The sequence below is a fragment of the Heptranchias perlo genome, chromosome 18, assembly GCF_035084215.1.
Source record: "Heptranchias perlo isolate sHepPer1 chromosome 18, sHepPer1.hap1, whole genome shotgun sequence".
NCBI classification, from domain to species: Eukaryota; Metazoa; Chordata; class Chondrichthyes; order Hexanchiformes; family Hexanchidae; genus Heptranchias; species Heptranchias perlo.
The window spans coordinates 36,837,319-36,864,135 of NC_090342.1; the positions used below are offsets into that span (position 1 = coordinate 36,837,319).

At 42.8% G+C, this 26,817-nt stretch overlaps 1 protein-coding gene across 7 annotated transcripts in view; it reads right to left on the reverse strand.

Annotated features, from left to right (window-relative positions):
• Positions 1-26,817, reverse strand: part of LOC137334765 (ELKS/Rab6-interacting/CAST family member 1-like) — a 1,087,823-nt gene that overhangs the window by 228,827 nt on the left and 832,179 nt on the right. For all 7 annotated transcript variants that reach the window (XM_067999707.1, XM_067999706.1, XM_067999704.1 and 4 more), the window contains one exon: positions 2,224-2,371. In XM_067999707.1, coding sequence (XP_067855808.1) covers positions 2,224-2,371 — 148 coding nt within the window. The remainder of the gene's footprint in view (positions 1-2,223; positions 2,372-26,817) is intronic.

Below are 26,817 nucleotides of genomic sequence, written 5' to 3' on the forward strand. Positions count from 1 at the left end.
GGGATTAACTGGATTGCTCTTACAAAGAGCTGGCATGGGCTTGATGGGCAGAATGGCCTCCTTCTGTGTTGTAACTGTTCCATGATTCTATGATTCTATAGGGTCCACCCAGTTCAGGCCAAACTTGAGCAACAAATGCAAGTAAGTGCCTCATTATTTACTCTTGGCTCTCTTTTGCTTAGGGAAAATAACGTGCCAGCAGTGTGGAAATCCTATGCTCCCTCAAATGTTCCCAAGCTTTGGTACACTCCCATCTCTATCTCATCAGCCTGTGCTTCCCATGGAAGCTTAAGGCCACTGACCTCCTCCAATACCTCATGGCCCAGCTGACCAATCTTCTCTTTGGGGTGGAGTTCTGGTTGGGTGAATGTTGTCTGCCCCTTCAGATTTGTCTCAACCCGACCTATTTCCCTGGGTCAGGGGTCATTTGTTACGTACGGTGGGTTCCTGGTGCAATTCCCACCACCAACAGTGAGCCCACCACTGCAAGGGTGGAAAATCCTGATGGTGCAGCAGGAAAGATGCTGCTGCAGCACCAGAAGAGGAGCAAGGGACCTTGAAGGGGTAAAAAGTGCCGCAAAGATTGGATCAACTGTCCCACTGAAGGCCTCTGCCGAGACCAGCACTATCAGCAGCTAAGTGTTTGGAAAGAGAGGAGGCCACTACAATGCCTCTCCCTCCACAGGGGGACCTTAAGGCCTTTGCCATTGCCTTCCAGGGTTTACCACCACTTTCCAAATGGAGACTGTGGAATTGGTGATATGTGACAGACTGGAGGGAGATCCACTGGAAAGTGGGCTCATCCACGCGCCATCATTTGCATGCAGTGGGAGGGGAAGGAGCGGCCATCAGCATTCCTTGTGGGGGAGGAGGGTGTGAAGTCCCGGTTGAAGCGGCATGATGGTGATAGTACTCATCGTCTAAATTTTCTCTCATTCTCCTCCATGATCCTGCCCAATTTCGGGTGGGATCACAGAGGAGGGTTTTCTTCATGCTACTCTGAGCCAAACAACTGCAATACATCTCCCACAAGTTACTATGCAACCCACACAGTCTTAACAAAGAATACAATTATACTGTGAGGTGAGTGTAAAAGAACCAAGCAACCAGACTACAAACTCCTTCAACTCGCATAGCTCCAGGCCCTAGGCTTCCCATTTCCCTCCTTCCCATGCATCCTCTTTGCAGCAGCCCCAAGCCCAATCACCTAATTCACAGATCCTCCTCAATCTACTCTTGCTCTCTATATTAGCCCAACACCCCTCCAGCCTGTATCCCGCCGTCAACTCCGGGCCCACTTCTGCCAATCCCTGTTATATCTTGCTATCCATCCACACTACCCTATAGGCCCAGATTTCACCAGTTGTTCCTTTCCCTCACAGCCCCATCCATGTAAACCATAGATTTTGTTTTGTTTTCTTCCCTCCTATTTTTAATTATATACAGTGTGCAGATTGATTTAGTAAAGAAACACAAAGATTTAATTACAATTTATATTGTTAAGAAGTATAAAATTTGAAAATGTATGCACACCATGTTCAATGCAAATATTTTCACATGTAACTCTATTTTAAAGTAAAAGAAGCAATCGTGCAAGAGTAGAAAAGTAAACTAAGGACTGCAAGCCAAAGATTGGAGCAGAAATGTTTAAAATAACTTGATATGAAGAGCAAACAATATAAAAATAATTAGAGCATAACAATAGATTGTTTTTAATATTCAGTTTAATATTTTTAAAATATATTTAATATTTTCTATGTGAGCAATGCCTGAGTGATCAAGATTATATCATAATTCATTGTATTTATTGATCTATTCAGAAGCTATATAATAATTTGTAATATTTAAATCATTCGTCTTTTCAGTATTTATCTATATTATCTAATAAAAAGATTCTGTCCACAGTTGTCCATCATATCCCACAGATCTAATTGATCTGTATTAACATGTCCATTGACTCATGATAATCACATGCTTACCAAGCACCAATCCTCATGCTCACAGCCCAACTATCACTGTGCAGCCACACACAACACAGAGCAATCTGCTACCACTGTATTTCAAACTGATTTTGATGTTTTCAGCGGGCTAACGTGATTAAATTAAATGATGTAGGCTTTGTCGTGAAACGCTACTCCAAACCTAGTGAGACTAGCATGCAATTCCTTCGTAAATCTGTGCAGATTAAAGCACATGGACTACCTGGCCCAGGTGGACACTGACCTGCTGTTTCAGCTGCTGCACCAATCTATCTTTCTCCCTCTTTAATGATGTCACCTCCTCCTGTGCCTTCTTCTTCTTAGATGAGGAGAGTTCCAGTAGAGCAATGTTAGCATCCTTCTCACTGATGGCTGCTAGCAGTGCTTCTTGCCTGAAAGATAATCAGAAACCATAAATAATCAAGTACCACACAACGCTTAAGGCAGGAATACTAGCCCCTCCAAATAAATATCAGACAATAACTATAAGCATTTTTGTTTCTCTGTCATTATGAGCGGGGCATTGCTGTTCAAACAAGCCAAGGTATTATTGATGCCAAGGATGGCACCCTATATGACAACAAGTGACAAGCCACAGCAAGAACTCTTCAACATAATTTCAAACAAGGGCTATCTTCGAAAAGAAGTTTTTTAAAAAAAATGTTGATCACACTATTTAAGAGACACTCTCTTTATCAATAAGTCGTTGACAAATACCGCACTATGATGTAAACCTCGTGAAAATTTTTCCTGGTATCACAAAATTACAATTACGTTTTTTGCACATCACGCCATTAGAACAAAAATAACACAACTGTTTTGCTGTTCTCCCTCCCCAAGCATCGAGACACTTATACTTTTATAAATACTCCATTATGTGCTGTGATATTGAGTCACACAGAAAAAGACTGCAGCAGTTCAAGAAAGAGTTTCACCACCACCTTCTCAGGGCAGCTAGAGATAGACAATAAACGGCAGCCTTGCCAGTAGTGCCAATGTCCCAAGAATTAAGAAAAAAAAGATTAAGGCAGTTTAGATTACCTTGAATGCCACATGTTGCTCAATCAGGAATCATATCTGAGCAGTATAAAATAGGACATTTTCTCAATGGCAAACTCAGGGCCAGTATATAAGCAGTTCTGGGACTCCAGCTTGTGACCTTCAGCTGAGAAGTTAGGGAAGTCAAGCACTCAACCATTTCAAGTATTATACCAGGGCATTACACATTTATCGATCTATGTACATATCTTTCGATGTGCATATCTATCTGTGAATATATTATAAATGATACAACTGCACACTTTTCCTGCCTGTCACATTACACTTTCTAGGTCACTTTTTGACATTACACTTTCTGTGTCACACTTAATGCTAAGAAAAATCCCAGACAAATTTTCAATTCCACACTTGTAGCTCATTGACTAAACTTCACATTCATGAAGCAACAACAAAACACAACTTAACAAATAGGGAATTTAACAAGCAACAAGCTGGAATGAAAACCATTGTGAAGTTCAAGAATCTACAAATCAAAAATGGATGGTTGGCAACAACTATCAATAAAGAAGTTGAATCAGTCAAGTCGCTCCAAAAATTTTGAAAATCCTTCCGGCCACCATCCTTCTGGCCACCATTTCTAAAAATGAGGTTTTTAGAAATAAGGTTTGCAACATATTAAAGATGTAGTCATTATAAAATGTCCAAAAAAATTATTAAACATAGCCACAGCATAGTATGTTTTGTGTTTTAAATGTGTATAACAATAATTTAAATTGGATGCCAGAGACTCTCTGAAAAGCTGAGGACTTGAGTTAATAGGCTTGCCAGAGCCATCACTGGCAGCTGAAACACTTAACAACTACAATTCCCAGCAAGCATCTGTGGCTACAATTCCCAAAATGTCACAGTCTGAGTATGTGCACTGTGAAAATGCCCAGCACGCGTCAGCATAATTTTCAGCAGGTAGTTTGTGGACTACCAGAAGACCATCATTCCTCAGGCTATAACAGTAATTATGAGGTTTTTTTAAAAAAGAGGCTCAACAATAAAGTAAAGCATGAATTTTGGAACCTTTTTTGATGTAAGTTTTGATAGGCAAATTATTTTTAATGGCTTAGAGAGACAGAGGTGATTATAGAGAAAGAAACAGACATAAAGAGAAATGGAGATTGAGAGAGACAGAGAGAAAGGGAGAAAGAGAGAGAAAAGAGAGTGTGAGAGAGACATTTACCAGAAAGACTAAGAAAAGAGAAGACCGAAGAGGTACAGAGTGAGAGAGAGATTGATGAAAAGAGAGAGATTGAGACACAGACTAAGGCAAAGATAGACCAAAAATGAGACATAAAAACTGAAAATGCTGGAAACACTCATCAGGTCGGGCACCATCTTTGGAGAGAGAAACAGATTTAACATATCAGGTCGATGACTTTTCATCAGAAGCAAATGAGAGACAGAGAGACATTGCACCATCACTGGCAGGAGGGTACAATTATAGTGTGACACATTTACAAAGGCAGTTTCCATTATAAATGTGAACACAGCAATTTATAATGGAAATATAAAAACTAGAAGAGAACGTATGACTTTAAAATGGGCACCTTGGTCTAAGTATCTCCCAGTCTCTAACTCCACTTCACTCGAAGGCTACACTTGATCTTGGTTCCCATGTGCAATGCCGCAGGGGATTGAGTAGTACATAGAAAAATATTTGGAGACACGTCCAATACATTTAAAATGTCACATGTCAGATCTCACACCACGTACATCACTAAAAAAGTGCGTGAACAAAGAAAGAAAGCCAATCATTAGTCTCAGGATATACCTATTTACAGGAATTATACCTTGTGGCCTTAAGAGGACAGGTAATATTAAACACAGAATTACTTAGTAGTGGAATAATACTCCAAACTCACAAAGCAACATTTTTTTTTATTATTCGTTCATGGGATGTGGGCGTCGCTGGCAAGGCCAGCATTTATTGCCCATCCCTAATTGCCCTTGAGAAGGTGATCGTGAGCCGCCTTCCTGAACCGCTGCAGTCCGTGTGGTGAAGGTTCTCCCACAGTGCTGTTAGGAAGGGAGTTCCAGGATTTTGACCCAGCGACGATGAAGGAACGGCGATATATTTCCAAGTTGAGATGGTGTGTGACTTGGAGGGGAACGTGCAGGTGGTGGTGTTCCCATGTGCCTGCTGCTCTTGTCCTTCTTGGTGGTAGAGGTCGTAGGTTTGAGAGATGCTGTCGAAGAAGCCTTGGCGAGTTGCTGCTGTGCATCCTGTGGATGGTATACACTGCAGCCACAATGTGCCGGTGGTGAAGGGAGTGAATGTTTCGGGTGGTGGATGGGGTGCCTATCAAGCAGGCTGCTTTGTGCTGGATGGTGTCGAGCTTCTTGAGCGTTGTTGGAGTTGCACTCATCCAGGCAAGTGGAGAGTATTCCATCACACTCCTGACTTGTGACTTGTAGATGGTGGAAAGGCTTTGGGGAGTCAGGAGGTGAGTCACTTGCCTCAGAATACCCAGCCTCTGACCTGCTCTTGTAGCCACAGTATTTATATGGCTGGTCCAGTTAAGTTTCTGGTCAATGGTGACCCCCAGGATGTTGATGGTGGGTGATTCGGCGATGGTAATGCCATTGAATGTCAAGGGGAGGTGGTAAGGCTCTCTCTTGTTGGAGATGGTCATTGCCTGGCACTTGTCTGGCGCGAATGTTACTTGCCTCATATCCTCTAACTTACTATGAGCACTGTAAACCGAGGTCTGCTCTTAACATTTTATTTTTAAAGGTGCTCTCCAACTAAGTCTGACACACAATAAAAATGCTTCTAACTCTACTATTTTGTTGAGTTGCAGTTATGCTGATTTTGGTAATTTAACTTTGTTCCCCTTCAGCCAATCAACTGGGTGTGTGTGTGACCAAACATATCCATATGGTCTGACTAGAGGAGAATTTTATTTGTATAATGGATGGCAGAATAATTTGCAGCCAGAGACAATTGCAACAACGACAGATGTTTCACAAATTTGCCCCGCACAGAAAAATTGTTCTTGGAAACCAACAAGGAATACAGTAATCCCCAATACATTCTCCAGCAAACTTGGTTCAACAAATGAGAGTTAACTGTACATCTCAACTCTGCATACAAGGGACTTCCTGAATTCCAGGTGATGACATTAACTCAGAGAGAGTTCCACCAGCAGAAGCAGTGTACGAGGCTTTGCGTCTGGCATTCTGCGAACAGTTTTTTGATTGATGAAGAATATTTTAGTGCGGCTGCAGCAGCTCCCATGTAATTGGCATAAACATGGAGGTCTGGCTGAAGTGCCAAAAAGCCTTGCGCTGCTCCAAACGTGAAGCTGAAGAGTCCAGCTCAACCATTCAACAGCAACGATTTATATCGCACCGTTATCCCAGGAGAGGTTGAGGTCTTCAAGTAAAAATTCTAATGAAAGTTTTAAAAGACACAAAAGACTATTCGATGGATAAATGTAAAAATGTCATTTTATGAACTATATTAATTTATGTTTTTTTATTTTTGTTTAAAGACCTTACTTTGGACATTAGGAATTTCAGTTTGAGGAAAAAAATGTTGGAGCAAAATCTTTCCAGAATGTTTTGAGTGATTCAGTTGGCTCATTAGCAAATCATAGTGGTGAAATGTTTACATAAAGTTTTCCTGCTGACACGTTTAGATAGGATTTTCCCATCATGAATGTATATAAAGGCAATCTCCATTGTAAATGTTGGATAAATGTTAGAAAGAAAGAACTTGCATTTGTGTAACACCTTTCACATCCTCAGAACATTGCCAATCACTTCAAACTCAATAAATATAAAGAGTGTTCAAGGAAATAATGCTTGTGGTTAAGAAGTGCATGCCATATGCAAAATTTTTAATAATTTATAGATATATTTGTCAATGGCAGCAGAGTTTTGGATGAGCTTAAGTTTATGGAGGGTGCAAGGTGGGAGGCCGGCCAGGAGAGCAATGGAATAGGTGAGTCCAAAGGTAACAAAGGCATGGATGAGGGTTTCAGCAGCAGATGAGCTGGGGCGGTGGCAGAGACAGGCGATGTTATGGGGATGGAAGTAGGCGGTTTTGGTGACGGAGAGGATATGGGGTTGGAAGCTCATCTCAGGATCAAAAAGGACGCATGGTTGCGAACGGTCTGGTTCAGCCTCAGAGAGGGAGATGGATGGAGTTGGTGGCTAGGGAACGGAGTTTGTGGCGGTGCCAAAGACAATGGCTTTGGTTTTCTCAATATTTAAGTGGAGGAAATTTCTACTCATCCAATGCTGGATGTCGGACAAGCAGTGTGACAAATCAGAGACAATGGAGGGTTCGAGAGAGGGGCAACATGCCCTTCTCCATCACCAAGACCGCCTACTTCCACCTCCATAATGTCGACCATCTCCCCACCTGCCTCAGCTCATTCGCTGCTTAAACCCTCATCCATGCCTTTGTTATCTCACAGGGGAAACGAGGTGCACAAAGGATTGGGAGAGACAGACAGCAATAGAATAAGAAATAGTACAGTATTAGGTGGGATCAGACTAAGAGAGAATACGAGAAGGTCTAAGATAGGTTTAGAGTGCATGTGTGTAAACGCACGAAGCGTGGTAAATAAGGTTGGTGAGCTGCAGGCGTAAATAGTCACATGGGAATATGATGTAGAGTTGATAACAGAGACCTGGCTCAGAAAAGGGCACGATTGGGTACTCAATATTCCTGGATAAAGGGGCACTAAATTGGGCTGTGTAGTGCACATTGTTTTGGTGCTACACGGCCTCTCCGACATCCAAGAAGGCATCTCCAGGGGCTAAATGTCATTGTCACATTATCACTCCTGATAATGCGCTACCTCCTCCTGCAAGAAAGCGGGACGTGTGTTTGGGTGATGTGCCTGTCATGGTTATTAGCTGCCAGTGTGTGTGGCCTGTGAGTTGTGGGTGGGTGGCTTGCAACAGTGGTAATGTGTAAGGGTGAGGGGAAGCATCTGGTTGGAAGAATTGAGTACTGATGGAAAGAGTTTGTTGGTATGTGGGGGATGGGGGTGTAGTGCGTGGTGCAGTTGGTAGGAGACGCCACATGACAGTTGACCTCACTCACCTTGACCACTCATGTCAAAGCATTGAACTTCTTCCTGCACTGCATTCTTGTTCAGGATATAGGATGTCCCTCTTTCTGTCCACCTCTTGCACCAGGGTCTCTAGTGCATCAGCAGATAACCTTGGTGCACGCAGTCTTGCAGGCCTGGTACCAACTCAGATCGGCAAATTGGTGAGGTCTGGCGTGCAGATTGGAGGATGTGGGATTTAGTAGTGCGCAACCTTTATTCAATGTATTAACATAACTCATCAGTGTGTAAACATAGGGATGGGAACCTGCATCTGTGTTTTACGTGTGCGATGCCTGATCTCTGTTCAGACTCCGTGCAGGCAGTAGACTGTTATTTTCAGCAAATAACAGGTACTGGCTACCTTTAAGAGATTTCTAAGAAACATCCTCCCTTTACGAGATTAGGCTCCCCCTGCTGATGGAAAGTGCAAATTGCATTGATTTCACATGCAAGGCCCGGAATCGAACGCTGATTGCGGGTTAGTACTTAGGCCGGCCAAAACTCGTGTCCTGCCTGCGCAGGGGTCATTGCACGTGGGGTAATAGCGCATCACGCTACCCACAGCCCTTATCCAATTTTACCCCAAGATGTTCAGGAAAGATAGGGAAGGAAAAAGAGGGGGAGTGGCAGTATTGATTGAGGAGAACAATGCAGTGCTGGAGAGAGAGGATGTCCTTGAGGGGTCAAAGACAGAATCTATTTGGTTAGAATTAAGAAACAATAGAGGTGCCATTACACTACTGGGTGTACTCTATAGGCCACCAACTAGTGGGAAGGATATAGAGGAGCACATTTGCAGGGAAATTACAGAGAGGTGCAAGAACTATAGAGTAGACAGGGATAGCAATAATGTAAAGGGCAAAGAGGGGGAGGAATTTCTGAAGTGTGTTCAGAAGAACATTCTTGATCAGTATGTTTCCTGCCCAGTGAAGAAGGAGGCATTGCTGGATTTGGTTCTGGGAAATGAAGTGAGTCAAGCGGAGCAAGTGTCAGTGGGGAACAGTGGTCATAGTATCATCAGGTTTAGATTAGTTATGGAAAAGGACAAGGAGCAATCTAGAGTAAAAATATTTAATTGGAGAAGGGTCAATTTCAGTGGGTTGACAATGGATCTGTCCCGGATAAATTCAAATCAAAGATTGGCAGGCAAAGCTGTAACTGAACAATGGGAGGCCCTTAAAGAGGAGATGGTTCGGGTACAGTCTAGGTACATTCCCACGAGGGGGAAAAGTAGGGCAACCAAAGCCAGAGCTCCCTGGATGACAAAAGAGATAGGGAGTAAGATGTAGCATAAAAAGGGGGCGTAGAACAGATGTCAGGTTGATAGTACAAGTGAGAACCAGGCTGAATATAGAAAGTACGGAGGAGAAATGAAAAAGGAAATAAGAGGGGCAAAGAGTATGAGAATAGACTGGCGGCTAACATAAAAGGAAATCCAAAGGTCTCCTGTAGGCATATAAATAGTAAACGGGTAGTAAGAGGGGTGGGGACGATTAGGGACCAAAAAGGAGATCTACGCATGGAGGCAGAGGGCATGGCTGAGGTACTAAATGAGTACTTTGCATCTGTCTTCACCAAGGAAGAAGATGCTGCCAAAGTCTCAGTGAAAGAGGAGGTAGTTGAGATACTGGATGGGCTAAAAATTGATAAAGAAGAGGTACTACAAAGGCTGGCTGTACTTAAAGTCGATAAGTCACCCGGTCCGGATGGGCTGCATCCTAGGTTGCTGAGGGAAGTAGGGTTGGAAATTACAGAGGTGCAGGCCATAATCTTCCAATCCTCCTTAGATATGGGGGTGGTGCCAGAGAACTGGAGAATTGCAAATGTTACACCCTTGTTCAAAAAAGGATGTAAGACTAAACCGAGCAACTACAGGCCAGTCAGTTTAACCTCGGTGGTGGGGAAGCTTTTAGAAATGATAATCCAGGACAAAATTAATAGTCACTTGGGCAAGTGTGGATGAATAAAGGAAAGCTAGCATAGATTTGTTAAAGGCAAATCATGTTTAACTAACTTGATTGAGTTTTTTGATGAGGTAACAGAGAGGGTCGATGAGGGCAATGTGGTTGATGTTGTGTATACGGACTTTCAAAAGGCATTTGATAAAGTGCCACATAATAGGCTTGACAGCAAAATTGACGTCCATGGAATAAAAGGGACAGTGGCAGCATGGATACGAAATTGGCTAAGTGACAGGAAACAAAGAGCAGTGGCGAACAGTTGTATTTCAGACTGGAGGAAGGTATACAGTGGTGTTGCCCAGGGGTCGGTACTAGGACCACTGCTTATTTTGATAAATATTAATGACTTGGACTTGGGTGTACCTGGAAGTGTAGTAAACAGTGAGGAGGATTGTAATAGACTTCAAGAGAACATAGTCAGGCTGGTGGAATGGGTAGACACATGGCAGATGAAATTTAATGCAGAGAAGTTCAAAGTGGTACATTTTGACAGGAAGAATGAGGAGAGGCGATATAAACTAAATGGTACAATTCTAAAGGCGGTGCAGGAACAGACACACCTGGGGGTATATGTGCACAAATCTTTGAGGGTGGCAGGACCGGTTGAGAAAGCAGTTAAAAAAGCATACAGGATCCTGGGCTTTATAAATAGAGGCATAGAGTACAAAAGCAAGGAAGGTATGTTGAACCTTTATAAAACACTGGTTCAGCCACAACTGGAGTATTGCGTCCAATTCTGGCACTGCACTTTAGGAAGGATGTGAAGGCCTTAAAGAGGGTGCAGAAAAGATTTACTAGAATGTTTCCAGGGATTAGGGGCTTCAGTTACGTGGATAGACCGGAGAAGCTGGGGTTGTTCTCCTTAGAGCAGAGAAGGTCAATAGGAGATTTGATAGAAGTGTTCAAAATCATGAAGGATTTAGATAAAGTAAATAAAGAGAAACTGTTCCCATTGGCGGAAGGGTCGAGAACCAGAGGACACAGATTTAAGGTGATTGGTAAAAGAGCCAAAGGCAACATGAGGAAAAACTTTTTTACGCATCGAGTAGTTACGATCTGGAATGTGCTGCCTGAAAGGATGGTGAAAGCAGAATCAATCATGGTTTTCAAAAATAATATTTTTTTATTATTCATTGGATCGCTGGCAAGGCCAGCATTTATTGCTTATCCCTAATTACCCTTGAGAAGGTGCTGGTGAACTGTTTCAGAAGGCAGTTAAGAATCAACCACATTGCTTTGGGTCTGGAGCCACATATATGCCAGACCAGGTAAGGATGGCAGGTTTCCTTCCCTAAAGGGGATCAGTGAACCAGATGGGTTTTTATGACAATCCAGTAGTTTCATGGTCACCATTATTGATACTAGCTTTTTATTCCAGATTTTATTTAATTAACTGAATTTAAATTACCCAGCTGCCATCGGTAGATTTGAACTCAAGACTCTGGATTATTAGTCCAGGCCTCTGGATTACTAGTCCAGTAACATAACCAATATGCTACCTTGCCCGAGTGGATAAATACTTGAAGGGAAAAACTTTGCAGGGCTAAAGGGAAAGAGCGGGGGAATGGGACTAACTGGATTGCTCTTACAAAGAGCTGACACGGGCTCAATGGGCCGAATGGTCTCCTTCTGTACTGTAACCATTCTACGATTGTATGTAGATAAGAAATAGGAGGGGGCCAAGGATAGATACTTATGGGACTCCAGAGGTAATGGTGTGGAAGTGAGAAAAGAAGCCATTGCAGATCATTCTCTGGCTACGACTGGATAGATAAGAATGGAACCAGGCAAGGACCGTCCCACCCAGCTGGACAATGGAGGAGAGGCGTTGGAGGGGGATGGTGTGGTCAACCGTGTCAAAGGCCACAGACAGGTGAAGAAAGATGAGGAGGAATAGCTTACCATGGTCACAGTCACATAGGATGTCATTTGTGACTTTGATAAGGGCTGTTTCAGTGCTGTGGCAGGGGCGGAAACCTAATTGGAGGTGTTCAAACATGGAGTTGTGGGAAAGATGCGCACGGATTTAGGAGGCAAAAGCATGTTCAAAGACTTGGGAGAGGAAAGGGTCCCCAGATTTTCCAGCAAAGTCAGGCTCTAAGTCCACTAGTGGGGTGCAAATCCCACTTCATTGTAGTTATGGTGGTAGAAGAGGATCAAGAAATGTAAGCCCCCAAGAACCTTTCACACTGGGAATTGTGTGCAATCCAGTGCATAGGCACTTATAATGGAATAAGGTGCATTGTACAACATCAAATGTACTTCAATACACAAGAGTGTACTATGGACCCCCAAACAGTCAGAGGGAGATAGAATAGCAAATATGTAGGCAAATTTCTGAGAAGTGCAAAAACAATAGGGCAGTAATAGTAGGGGATTTCAACTACCCTAATATTAACTGGGACACAATCAATGCAAAAGGTATAAGGGGCGCAGAATTTTTAAATTGTATTCAGGAGAACTTTTTTAGCCAATACGTAGCAAGCCCAACAAAAGGGGAGGGCAGTTCTGGATTTAGTTTTAGGGAATGAAGCTGGGCAGGTGGAAGGAGTACCAGTGGGAGAGCATTTTGGTGGTAGTGATCATAATTCAGTTAGATTTAGCATAGTTATGGAAAAGGACAAAGATAGAACAGGAGTAAAAGTTCTAAATTGAGGAAAGGCCAATTTTACTAAGCTGAGAAGTGATTTAGCAAAAGTGGACTGGAAACAGCTACTTGAAGGTAAATCAGTGCCAGAGCAGTGGGAGGCTTTCAAGGGGGAGATTCAAAGGGTTCAGAGCAGACATGTTCACACAAAGAAAAAGGGTGGAACTGCCAAATCTAGAGCCCTTTGGATGACAAGGAGCATACAGGGTAAGATAGGGTAAGATAAGGCAAAAAAGGGAAGCTTATGTCAGACATCAAGAGCTCAATACTGCAGAAAGCCTAGAGGAGTATAGAAAGTGCAGGAATGAAATTAAAAAGGAAATTAGGAAAGCTAAGAGAGGGCATGAAAAAATACTGGCAAGTAAAATCAAGGAAAACCCAAAGACGTTTTATAAATATATAAATACATAAAGTACAAGAGAATAACTAAGGGAAGAGTAGGGCCTATTAGAAACCAAACAGGTAACCTGTGTTTGGAGATGGAAGATGTGGGTACGGTTCTAAATGAATACTTTGTGTCTGTCTTCACAAAAGAGGGAGACGATGCAGACATTGTAGTTAGGTAGGAGGAGTGTGAAATACTGGATGGGATAAATATAGTGAGAGAGGCAGTAATGAAGGGTTTAGCACCTTTGAAAGTAGATAAATCGCCAGACCCAGATGAAATGTGTCCCAGGCTGTTAAGAGAAGCATGAGAGGAAAAAGCAGACGCTCTGACCATCATTTTCCAATCCTCCCTGGCTACAGGCATGGTGCCGGAGGATTGGAGGACTGCTCACATTGTATCATCGTTTAAAAAGGGAGAAAGAGATAGACCGAGTGATTATAGGCCAATCAGCCTAACCTCGGTGGTGGGCAAATTATTGGAATCGATTCTGAGGGACAGCATAAATCGTCATTTAGAAAGGCATGGGTTAATCAAGGACAGTCAGCATGGATTTGTTAAGGGAAGGTTGTGTATGACTAACTTGACTGAATTTTTTGAGCTGATAATAAGGAGGGTCGATGAGGGTAACGCGTTTGATGTAGTGTACATGGATTTTAGCAAGGCTTTTGAAAGGTCCCACATGGCAGACTAGTCAAAAATGTAAAAGCCCATGGAATCCAAGGGAAAGTGGCTAGTTGGATCCAAAATTGGCTCAGTGGCAGGAAGCAAAGGGTAATGGTTGACAGGTATTTTTACGACTGGAAGGCTGTTTCCAGTGGGGTCCTGCAAGGCTCTGTAATAAGTCCCTTGCTTTTTGTGGTATATATTGATGATTTGGACTTGAATATGGGGGACATGATCAAGAAGTTTGCAGATGATACAAAAATTGGCTGTGTGGTTGACAGTGAGGAGGAAAGCTGTAGACAGTAAGAAGATATCAATGGACTGGTCAGATGGGCAGAAAAGTGGCAAATGGAATTCAATCCGGAGAAGTGTGAGGTAATGCATTTGAGGAGGGCAAACAAGGCAAGGGAGTACACAATAAATGGGAGGATACGGAGAGGTGTAGAGGAACAAAGGGACCTGGAGTGCATGTCCACAGGTCCCTGAAGATAGCACAACAGGTAGATAAGGTGGTTAAAAAGGCATACGGGATACTTCCCCTTATTAGCCGAGGCACAGATTATAAGAGCAGGGAGGTAATGCTAGAACTGTATAAAACATTGGTCAGGCCACAGCTTGAGTACTGCGTACAGTTCTGGTCACCACATTACAGGAAAGATGTGATTGCATTAGAGAGGGTACAGAGGAGATTTACGAGGATGTTGCCATGGCTGGAGAATTTTAGCTACGAGAAAAGATTGGATAGGCTGGGGTTGTTTTCTTTGAAACAAAGGAGGCTGAGAGGGGATTTAATTGAGGTGAATAAAATTATGACGGGACTAGATAGAGTGGATATGGAGGACCTAATTCCGTTGGCAGCGGGGTCAGTGACCAGAGGACATAGATTTAAACTAATTTGTAGAAGGATTAGATGGGAGATGAGGAGAAAGGTTTTCATCCAGACGATGGTGGGGGTCTGGAACTCACTGCTGAAAGGGTGTTGAGGCAGAATCCCTCAACTCATTTAAAAAGTACTTGGATGTGCGCTTGAAGTGCTGTAACCTATAGGGCTAAGGACCAAGTGCTGGAAGGTGGGAATAAGCTGGATAGCTCTTTTTCGGCTGGCACAGACGTGATGGGCTGAATGGCCTCCTTCCGTGCCTTAACTTTCCACGATTCTATGAAGCATTGAATTGAATAATAAACAACAGAACAAGTGCGTTTTCTTCCCAAGTAAGTGACTTGTTGGTTGTTGCATTTTGGGCCCTGAAGCAGATTACAGAATTACTTTGTTGCACTTGATCCAGAACACCTTGATTTACTATTTCAAATTGCCACACTAAGGCAGGAATTCTTGTTTCCAAGAGTGCACAGTGACTTTATCCTCTGAAGTGGTGATAATAGATGCCATATACTGCAGATCCTGCAATCACTTATTGTGTTTAAGTCTTCTGGGAATACTGTTGGTAAATGATAAATGTCATACCTATTCCAAAAGTAAAAGAGGCACTCGTGATAGGAGTCACTGTTAGGTTAACAGATAGCAACATAATGACACCCATAGCATTTGAACTGGCTTAATGTTGCCCAGTTTTAATATTAATGCTAATATGACTTTCATCTGTTAGAAAAGGTCTCTTCGACAATATCTGTCATCTTGTACAGAGTGATGACTGAACATACTGCCATCTGTAAATTAATCCATGCTCTAATAGCATTTCTGTATTTATTTATTTACAGTTTTTGGTAGTTTTTTTCTCTTATATGCTCTCCCCATAACGGACATAGGAATAAGAGTAGGTCATGCAGCATCTCGAGTCTGTCTTGCCATTCAATTAGATCCTGGCTGATCTGTACCTCAACTCCATTTATCTGCTTTGATCCATATCACTTGGTATCCTTACCTAATAAAAATGTCAATCTCAGTCTTGAAAACCTCAATTGACCCACATTCACAGCCTTATGTGGGGGGGGAAGAATTACACATTTACACTACTCTGTGTGAAAAAGTGTTTCCTGATTTCGCTCCTGAATGACCTAGCTCTAATTTTAAGATTGTGCCTGCTCATTCTAGGTTCCTCCACCCCTGAATTTCTGTGAGGATCTCCCAGTCTCCTGCCATAAATTCAGCGAGAGATGGGCGGAACCCCCAGAGGAATGACAAATGCCACTTTTAGCCATTTGCGCCGTTTCTCTGGGGATTTCGTTGATCTCGCGCCGGAGAACTCCTGCGGAAATTCCACGAAGTGGCTCCTAACTGCATTTAGGCACTAACTTTTGGCCAATCAGATTATTGGTTTATTAACTAGTTACAGAACATTTCCATGCTGGAAAAAAAACTTTCTACTATAATTCAATGAAATATGATATAGTCTCCGCTTCAAAAAATATTTTTGTTCATCCTGACAAATAAATTAGTCTTTCAGAAAAATGCATCTGCTTAATATCAAACATTGTTCGAACTGCTGGATCAAAACAAGCACGTCACCCAAGGACATCAACATTTAGATATTTAAAAAGTGAAGGGTCTGTGCATTGCTTACATCATACAAGTGGGACGTGATCTGATCTTTATTAACCTTTTACTGTGTCTTCAGTCTTTGATTTCATTAACTTTTTGATCCATTCAAACATTCTCCAATAGCAAACATAATTTTTTAATGGTGCTTCTAATCACTTTTTCTGCATATCCCCTTCAGCAGTCTTGAACTCAATGCTTGCTGAGCTGCTTTAAGTGGATCTAGGTTGACGCTAAGATCCACTGTCTCAAAGTGGGCAGAGCAACCAAACTTATACAGACAGATCAAGTTGTGTTGCTCTCACTTAAATGACAGTGAGAACAAATGCTATGGGCTGTACATTTCCTGTCTGGTTCTGCCAATGAACCAGTGTAACCTCTGCAGGCAGGAAAGAAAAATCAGTTGGGGAGTCTATCCGATAAAGTCAGGAGTGCAATCAAGAGGTGGTCACAAGTGCATCAAGGGTCCGCTGCCATTGTAGTATCACAGGATGTCTGGGCTCACATAGGTCCCAATGCTGATATTCTCCACTGTGTCAAGATACATGGTGCAGAACAAAAGCTCTCTCCAGTTTAAGATTATTTATCTGTTTACTCTACATTGATACAGGGATCCTAAAAGCAGTGAGATAATTTCATCCCAACAGGAAGGATGTACTCTGCAGGATTTGTTTGGTGATTTTCCCGATACCAGTAGTAACTTGGCAGACACTTGCTTCTATACCACTAGACTCAATGGTGCAGGTTATTTTGTATGCCATTGAGATAACATGAATTCCTCCAGTAAAGCCCTCGATACTGGAAAGATCCAACTAAGTAGGTGCATGAGATGCAGAGTAAAGCAACAAATCCCATCATGCTGCCACATTTCCACCAGAATGCAAGAGGGTGCAATCCACTATAGTTCAGTGTATTTTGATAGCACTAGCAAACAAGTCCACTTATACTTTGTGTCGCTTGACTCTAAGAAAAACAACATACAACCTACAAGAGCAGAGGGACCTGGGGGGCATATTCACAAATCTTTGAAGGTGGCAGGGCAAGTTGATAAGGAGTTAAGAAAGCATATGGGATACTTGGCTTTGTAAATAGGGATATTGAAAACAAAAACAAGGAAGTCATGCTTAACCTTTACAGATCACCGGTTAGGCCTCAGCTGGAGTATTATGGACAATTCTGTGCACCACACTTTAGGAAGGATGTCAAGGCCTTGTAGAGGGTACAGAGGAGGTTTACCAGGATGATACCAGGGATGAGGAACTTCGGTTATGTGGAGAAATTGGAGAAGCTGGGATTATTCTTCTTAGAGCAGGGAAGGTTAAGGTAGAAGCATTCAAAATAATGAGAGGTTTTGATAGAGCAAATAGGGAGAAACTGTTTCCTCTGGCAATTGGGTCGGTAACCAGAGGTCATAGATTAAAATAATTGGCAAAAGAACAAGGGGAAATTAGGACATTTTTTCACACAGAGGGTGGCTAAGGTCTGGAATGCGCTACCTGAAAGGGTGGTGAAAGCAGACAAGTCAATTTGACATGTACTTCAAGAGGACTAATTTGCAGGGTTATGGGGAAAAAGCTCGGGTGTGGGACTAATTTGGACAGCTCTTTCAAAGAGCCGGCTCAGGCACGACGGGCCGAATGTCCTCTTTCTGTGCTATAAGATTCTATAATTAAGATGTTGATGGAGATGAAGAAGTGAACAGAGATGGCCTTTTCAGTGATTGAAACCTTGGAGCTGGCAAGATCAATGGGCAGACAAAGGAACGGGGGTGCGGATTTGATGCGCAGAGTTTAAGCAGGAAGGCAGAGCAATCAGAGGAGAGGTGATGAGGCGAATTTAAGGCGAAGAATGAAATCACTAAAGAGGAAGATCATTTGGTGCAGAGGATAAGCAAAACAAAAATAGAAAGGAGATCTCAGCAATGAAATCACCAAGGGGGTGCGATGGTAGACAATAAAAATTTTTAAAGGCGAGGTAGGTGGGGTGGAAGAGGTTTACGTGCATAAAAGTGAAGAAGGTGCTGGATTAGTCAGAAAGGCCAAGATGTGATCTCGCAGTGACAGCAGGTTAGGCAGGAGACATGACGGAACATGTAGACTGGCAAAGCCATTGTGGTGAAGGGAAATGATTTTGGTCAGGCCCAGGACCTCGATAGACTCATCCAAGATTGAGGTTGTAAATAGAGAGGGCCCTGTTTGTAAGGGAACGGACATTCTGTTTGCACAGAGCGTACTGGTAATTGTTGACTGCCTGAGGGGTTCGAAAAGGAAAGAGGTGGAGAAGAGATTTGAGAGAAATTCCTGTTTAAACTATCTCATTAAACTTTGACCCAATTCACTAAATGTCATCTCCAGGGGAAATCAATGAAGGCGAGAAGTTATCACCATTCGGAGTTAAATAAACATACAGTGAATTTAGTTCTTCCTCTTCATTATGTGCTTTAAGTTTATGTATTAAATCATGCTTTGAAAACAAAAAAATACAACTTTTGAAAAAGTCTTTCCTTCAGTTCTATAAACAGAATCCCAATGTTTATTTAACTGTGGTTGGCAGAGATTGCTGGTGATTCATTCAGAAAACTCAGAAGTAATAGTGATCTAATTGACATGCTACAGACAGAGCTAAGCAATTCCACAACCAACGGATCAGATCAAAGTTCTGCAGTCCTGCCACATTCAGTCGTGAATGGTGGTGGACAATTAAACAACTAACGGGAGGAGGAGGCTCTGTAAACATCGCCATCCTCAATGATGGCAGAGTCCAGCACGTGAGTGCAAAAGACAAGGCTGAAGCATTTGTAACCATCTTCAGCCAGAAGTGCAGAGTGGACGATCCATCTTGGCCTCCTCCCAATATCCCCACCATCACAGAAGCCAGTCTTCAGCCAATTCGATTCACTCCATGTAATATCAAGAAACGGCAGAGTGCACTGGATACAACAAAGGCTATGGGCCCCAACAACATCCCGGCTGTACTGCTGAAGACTTGTGCTCCAGAACTAGCTGCGCATCTAGCCAAACTGTTCCAGTACAGCTACAACACTGGCATCTACACAACAATGTGCAAAATTGCCCAGGTATGTCCTGTCCACAAAAAGCAGGACAAATCCAATCCGGCCAATTACCGCTCCATCAGTCCACTCTCAATCATCAACAAAGTGATGGAAAGTGTCATCGACAGTGCTATCAGGTGGCACTTACTCATCAATAACCTGCTCACCGATGCCCAGTTTGGGTTCCGCCAGGACCACTTGGCTCCAGACTGCATTACAGCCTTGGTCCAAACATGGACAAAAGAGCTGAATTCCAGAAGTGAGGTGAGAGTGACTGCCCTTGACATCAAGGCAGCATTTGACCGAGTGTGGCACCAAGGAGCCCTAGTAAAATTGAAGTCCACAGGAATCAGGGGGAAAACTCTCCAGTGGCTGGAGTCATACCTAACACAAAGGAAGATGGTAGTGGTTATTAGACGCCAATCATCTCAGCCCCAGGACATTGCTGCAGGAGTTCCTCAGGGCAGTCTCCTTGGCCCAACCATCTTCAGCTGCTTCATCAATGACCTTCCCTCCATCATGAGGTCAGAAATGGGGATGTTTGCTGATGATTGCACAGTGTTCAGATCTATTTGCAACCCCTCAGGTAATGAAGCAGTCCGTGCCCGCATACAGCAAGACCTGGACAACATCCAAGCTTGGGCTGATAAGTGGCAGATTACAATTGCGCCAGACAAGTGCCAGGCAATGACCATCTCCAACAAGAGAGAGTCTAACCACCTCCCCTTGACATTCAACGGCATTACCATCGCCGAATCCCCCATCAACATCCTGGGGGTCAGCATTGACCAGAAACTTAACTGGACCAGCCACATAAATACTGTGGCTACAAGAGCAGGTCAGAGGCTGGGTATTCTGCGGTGAGTGACTCACCTCCTGACTCCCCAAAACCTTTCCACCATCTACAAGGCACAAGTCAGGCGTTGATGGAATCCTCTCCACTTGCCTGATTGAGTGCAGCTCCAACAACACTCAAGAAGCTCAACACCATCCAGGACAAAGCAGCTCGCTTCATTGGAACCCCAACCATTCACTCCCTTCACCGTTGGCGCATCGTGGCTGCAGTGTGTACCATCTACAGGATGCATTGCAGCAATTTGCCAAGGCTTCTTCGACAGCACCTCCCAAACCAGCGACCTCTACCACCTAGAAGGACAAGGGCAGCAGGCACATGGGAACAACACCACCTGCACATTTCCCTCCAAGTCACACAACATCCCGACTTAGAAACATACCACCGTTCCTTCATCGTCACTGGGTCAAAATCCTGGAGCTCCCTTCCTAACAGCACTGTGGGAGAACCTTCACCACATGGACTGCAGCGGTTCAAGAAGGCTCGTCACCACTACCTTCTCAAGGGCAATTAGGGATGGGGCAATAAATGCTGGTCTTGCCAGCGATGCCCACACCCCATGAACGAATAAAAAAAAAATCTTCATCAGGTAAAGATGGGCCTATAGAATTAACTACACGTCCAATTTCACACACGAAAAAAGCATGGCCTCTTTTTTCCAGTGGTGGGTGGGGCCAACCCCCCTTCCAGGATGGCCATCTTGCTCTCGAGTTTCTCAGGTCTTAGGTGGCATAAATGTATCCCCATACGACAGCTTGCTTGTGGATGCTCCAAACCTGTGAACTTCGGTGGGGTCAACAGCGGAATTCCATAGCAAGCGTATTCCCAGCATTGCTGCCGGGATCATGACCCTGCAGATCTTTAGGGCCGATGTTTTTGGGAAAATGTAAATTAATCTGAAATGACTAAATTAAAAATATATAGTGGCAGGATTTCCAGGTGGCTGTTCCCACCAAAACATCCAGGGTGCACCTAATTAATTATTCTGTGCGAGGTGATGGAGTGGTGCACCAGAAGAACAACTTGCTCTTTACTGATGATACAATGGAACTGCTGCTCCAAGAAAGGCGGCTGTATTTGACACTTCAGGACACTTTACCCGTAGAAGAGCAGTGCAGCAGGTTTGGGAGAAGATGGCAGCAAGAGTAAATTCTATCTGCACCACCAAGAGGACATGGAACAAATTAGGATTAAAGTTTACAGACCTGAGAAAAGCTGCCAAATAGATTGGCAGTGAAGGAGCAAGGATCTCCTGACCTAAGGGCTAGACTGCGTCCTTCCTCATGAGGCCTGTTATTAAAAGAAGATTACTACGAACAATTACATTATAATCAAGAGAAAACCCCGGGGCAAGAAACATTAAACTCATGATATTTCTTATCATTTTTATCCACAGTAAGTGCAGAATAAGGTAGCTTAGCAAAGGATAGTTATACATGGTAGTTGAGGTAATGCAGAGGACAATGTTGATGATGGGCATTGAACCAGTTGATAATGTTCATGATTAGTTGTTCTCGCAAAGATATTTTGGGCTTCCCCTGCTTCCCCCCTCCCCTGATCATGAGCTTTGCTGATTCCACGCCCGCCCGCCCCCCTCCCTCCAGCCCTGTCCTACTTACCTTTCCACTGAGCTGTCATGGGAACTGGGATAAAAACTATCGACTCTACCTTTTTCCCAACTGCAATTGTAAAACTAGAGAAACCATTGGGGGTGAAATTGGTCTTGGGTGATAGCACAAAATGGATGATAGCGAATCGACCGCCCGTTTTACATCCTGCTCGATTTTCTTTTCCATTGACGTAGCATCAGAAACTATTGGAAATATGAGAATATTTCTCTGTTCTGTCTCGACAGCACCTCCCAAACCCACGCAGCAGGCACATGGGAACAATACCACCTGCACGTTCCCCTCCAAGTCACACACCATCCCAACTTGGAAATATATCGCTGTTCCTTCATCGTCGCTGGGTCAAAATCCTGGAACTCCCTACCTAATAGCACTGTGGGAGAACCTTCACTACATGGACTGCAGCGGTTCAAGAAGGCGGCTCACCACCACCTTCTCAAGGGAAATTAGGAATGGGCAATAAATGATGGCCTTGCCAGCGGTGCCCACATCCCATGAACGAATTTTTTAAAAAGTCCCCAAGCTAAAATGGGGAATTCTCCTCTGAGACATCCACTTCAAAACTAAATTTGTAGTGTAAATCTAGAGTCCGAGTCCAATCTGACTCCAAAGTGAAGCAGACAGAGACTCCTCGGATCACTCAGGTTTGATAACACATGGGATGTAAATCCGACGTGTGGTCAAACCTGATTTACAAAGTACTCATGATATGTTCAACACATTTTGAACCTACTTGACCTAAATTTAAAGGGTGCTCTCTTGACATTTAAATTATTACCTGTTCGGAGAGAAATCTGAGCCTGCATTAGGAGAGATCTCAGCACGTATCCCTCTCTGCTCTCTAAATGTCAAAATTTCTAAGTGTTGCCAGGGAGCTCTGTGTATGTATATATATATATATATATATACACACACATATACACACACATATGTGTGTGTATGTATTCTTGCATGCATAGAGCTATCTCCTGGGTAGGGCAGTCAAGAATTCCAGCCTGGCAGGAGCCAGGAAATGTAAACAGGACTGGCAGAAACCCGCACTGCAGCTACCAGTCTAAGCCCAATAGTTGCAGTGTAAGTGTTGCCTTAAAACGCTGTGTGCTTCTGAGCTGGAGCCTAAAATTCAACTCTTTCCAATTTAACAACACCAATTAAGTGCTGAATGACTTGAGGCGTTGTTTACTTAACAATTAGATTTTGTAGGTTTAAAGGAAACAGTTCCACTTTACAGCATAATAATACATTGTGTATTGCATGCTAAAACATTTTTGCATTTTTGTAAAATAGTGTATCATCTGACTTACTTGAGGAATGCCATAGGAGATCCACTGGTAATATTTTTAAAATGGTATATCTATACACACTACATGTCCATTGCATTTCAGGCACCACACTTCCTGTGTCACACTATTTCTGACACACTTAATTTTTTCTAGGCAAATTTCTTACAACTGATAGCTACATGTGAGCCAATCTTCATCTCACAAACTATGAATAACTCAACAGCGTTCCAACAACGTTCACCTGAGGAAGGAGGAAGCCTCCGAAAGCTTGTGAATTTAAAATAAAATTGCTGGACTATAACTTGGTGTTGTAAAATTGTTTACAATTGTCAACAGCAGCAAGCAAGGATGAGGGCCCAATCAACAGGTAAAAGCAAATGCACTAATTTTGCACTTAAACCTAGTATTTAAACATAACAAACCCATAAAAAAGTAATATATTTTGAATAAAATCTATATTCTTACTCATATATGTAGCTCTACAGTGTTCTAAATTCCTCCAAGACATTTTCTCCTTGAGGCCTATTCCTCAGCAGCCTCAACTTGAATTTTCATTTGCCTTCCTAGAGTCCCACTTTCCTGCTTCACCATCTGAAGTTTTGCTCATTCATCCAGCCTCCCCAAGGGTACATTTTGGCCAAGGTCCCCTGTTTATTTTTATATCCCACCCTACGTTAACCCTCATATCATCTCTCAAACTACCATGGCTGAATGCACCGACATCCACTGAGCAGAGGAATTAAAACAAACTAAATATGGCAGTGTGATCCCAGCCAATATTAGTCACGTGCATTACCTGGAAGCCCTCTTTTCCGTTCTACCACTTGGACTCCCGCTTAGCTATTCAATCTCATAGCATCTCCACTACATACTTTTCTACCTCACTGATTTATTTATATTTCCCAGTCCCTAGCAACAGCCATCCCTGATTTTATTTACATTTCTCTTTCTTGCTTCAGCACTGCATCAGTGCTTCATGGCTGCATGTAGTGACACCACTATTCCCGGCCAGAATGGAGACGATAAGGTAACTCCCCGTCAATCGTGCCTGTAAGTGACGGATTGATTTTATGCACATATATTGTATGTAACTATGCTCCACTCATTGCAATTTGCTGGAGAAATAATCAATTTTATTATGTAACTATCCTCCACTCACTGCATTTTGCTGAAGAAATCACCCTACTTTTATCTGGAGACGTTGCTGTACTTTCAGTAATGAGTTCTGTTTGCTATAGTTCGTAGAGACTCCTTTTAAATAGACTCTATAGACTGCTCGCTGTTCAAATAGACTTTGTTTGCTGTAAAATAGACTGCTGTGAGTCTTGCCTTGCCTCCAACTCATTGCCTGCCACAGTGGTGTCAATAGACACTCTGGTGCTTCATCTCTCAAACCACCATAGCACTGCAAAATCAACTGAAGATACTAATTTTAAAAACTCAATACAGCAGTGTGGCCCCAACACCACCAGCCAAACTGTTAAACCAATCTCAAGAAGAAAGTCCAGCCTAAAAGTAACTATTATCATGGCACCCCCCCTCCCCACAACCATAGCCCAAAAAATCAGAGGAGCTGACTTCACTCTGCAATGCTCATATTCTCTTTAAATCACTTCTGGATTTTTTTCAAATCTTATAAATCTATGTCAACTTTCTTTCAAAGCTAGAAAAAAATTACAGTTTGTGTTCCCAGTTTCTTTCCCTCTACACCCTTTCCAGCAAGTTACATTCAGTAGTCTTGCTGTGTTCCTTCAATGCATACAATTTCTGCTGCTTTTTTTTTCTGCCTTAATTCCACATATAATTGTCATTTTTTGCCTTCATCCTTTTAACTAGGGTGTCTCACACTACCAATGAATAAAGCCTGTGCATTTTGTGCTCTTGTTGATTGGTTACTTCCAATCCTATGAATGTCTAAAATGAGAAAACACCATGTAGGTGCTGCATCCAGGCCTGTATCTATTCTCATCTTCCAATTCCATCAGTTCCCAAGACACAAAGAACTTTCATCATTCCTTGCGAGAATGATCTTAACCTAAAACTGATATTCTTAATTGTCTTTTGGAAGGTTTTACAGTGAGCATTCACTGGAGGTGACTCATTCCCTTGTTTTGTTTTCTGAGCTAAATGCTCCAAATCTTTTTTTGCCGTTTTTCTATACCCATTCCCATGAATTTATATTACTTTAAAGGTAAATCAACTAAATGCAATTTGACAAGCAACGCCTCAAATTCAACACACATCATGTTGGTTGGTGCAAAACGGTGTTTCAACTAAGTGTGTGCACTGTAACAATAAAATCTACGACAATTTTCAATCATTTCTCAGCTCACATTTGTGTACACGGGCAGTGCAATCACCTCCTTAGTGACAATGCCAGGTAATGATTTGTGGAAACAGACAAGTTGACGGCTCATTTGACTGGACAGGTTCACTTAACCTAGGCAGTAAACAGCTAAATTATATCGAACTACATCTTGTCACCTTAAATAGGATTGTAACATATAACTATAATGTAACAACTACATGGTAATAATCTGGGGGGAAAAAACATCAGTTAGAGTACCATGAAAGGCTCAAAGTGTTGTTACACACTGCTAATCTTCCAAGCTTGTCAAAATTTGGGCTTCACTTGCCCACGATGCAGACGCACGCATGCCAGCAATGCAGCGTGCTGGCATCATTTTATTTGCAACCCCTCCCCCTCATAAGAATAGATTGCAGGCAAATGGAAAGCATACAAAGGGAGTCATGACAAGAGTGCTATTGAATACTAGTCACAAAATCCGATCAGCAACCTGCTCTTCAAAGGAAGATCATTTTTTGGTTTTGCAAACAACCATTTGCTGGTGAGGATATGGCTGCAAGGAGCAATATGGGTAAAACAGTCCCTTTCAATGACAACAACCTGAAGGTCGTGATCCAGGTGGTGTGGCAAAGGAGGCGTACTCTTACTGGGGCAGATGACGGAGGTATAAACTCCATTAAGCTCCTTGGAGGGAGATGGCAGAGAGATCTATTGCAATTGGAAGCAAATGAGGAAGAAGTTTTGTGTTACTGAAGAAGTGTCAAAGTAAGTGTGCACTCTTTTGCATATATGCTTGCTCTTCGGCCATGGAGGGTGTGTCTCTAGTGGAAATGCTTCTCTTCTGCACCCTCAGTGAGAACATGCAGAGAATATTTGCCCCTTCATTTCATTCCTGCAGAGGGTGGAGGGCACAATTGCAGTGGGACACATTAATATCTTTCCTTTAAGAGATCCAATTTGCACTCACAGAGTACTGCCTGCAGGAACATCATGCCAGCTCATTTGCAAAATCTTGGCCTTGGGATGGAGGTGGTCTGACCATAAGGTCCTATTTGAGGTGCTCAGGGAGTACCTGTCATTTTCTTTATTGTATTGTGTTTACTGGCCATGGTAAACACAATACAATAAAGTGGTGTTGGACAGGTTGGGGGCCAGGCATCATAGAGCAGCTGACAACATGTGAGGAAATGGCTTTTTTCCCTTTCGGAAGAGAAGCTGTAAAGGGCATGGGCAAGGAAGATGATGTGCCATTTATTATGATCCTCCATACCATAAATCCTTTTTTTAATCCTTCTACTCAGCGATCACATAGACACAGCCTAAGGTTAGGGAGTAGGACAAGCAATCTTAAAGGCTCACCAAGGAGAAATGCCGACATAGGACTTAGACCACCTTAACAAAGTATATAGCAGGATAAGTTTTATCTTTTTATTTCTTCT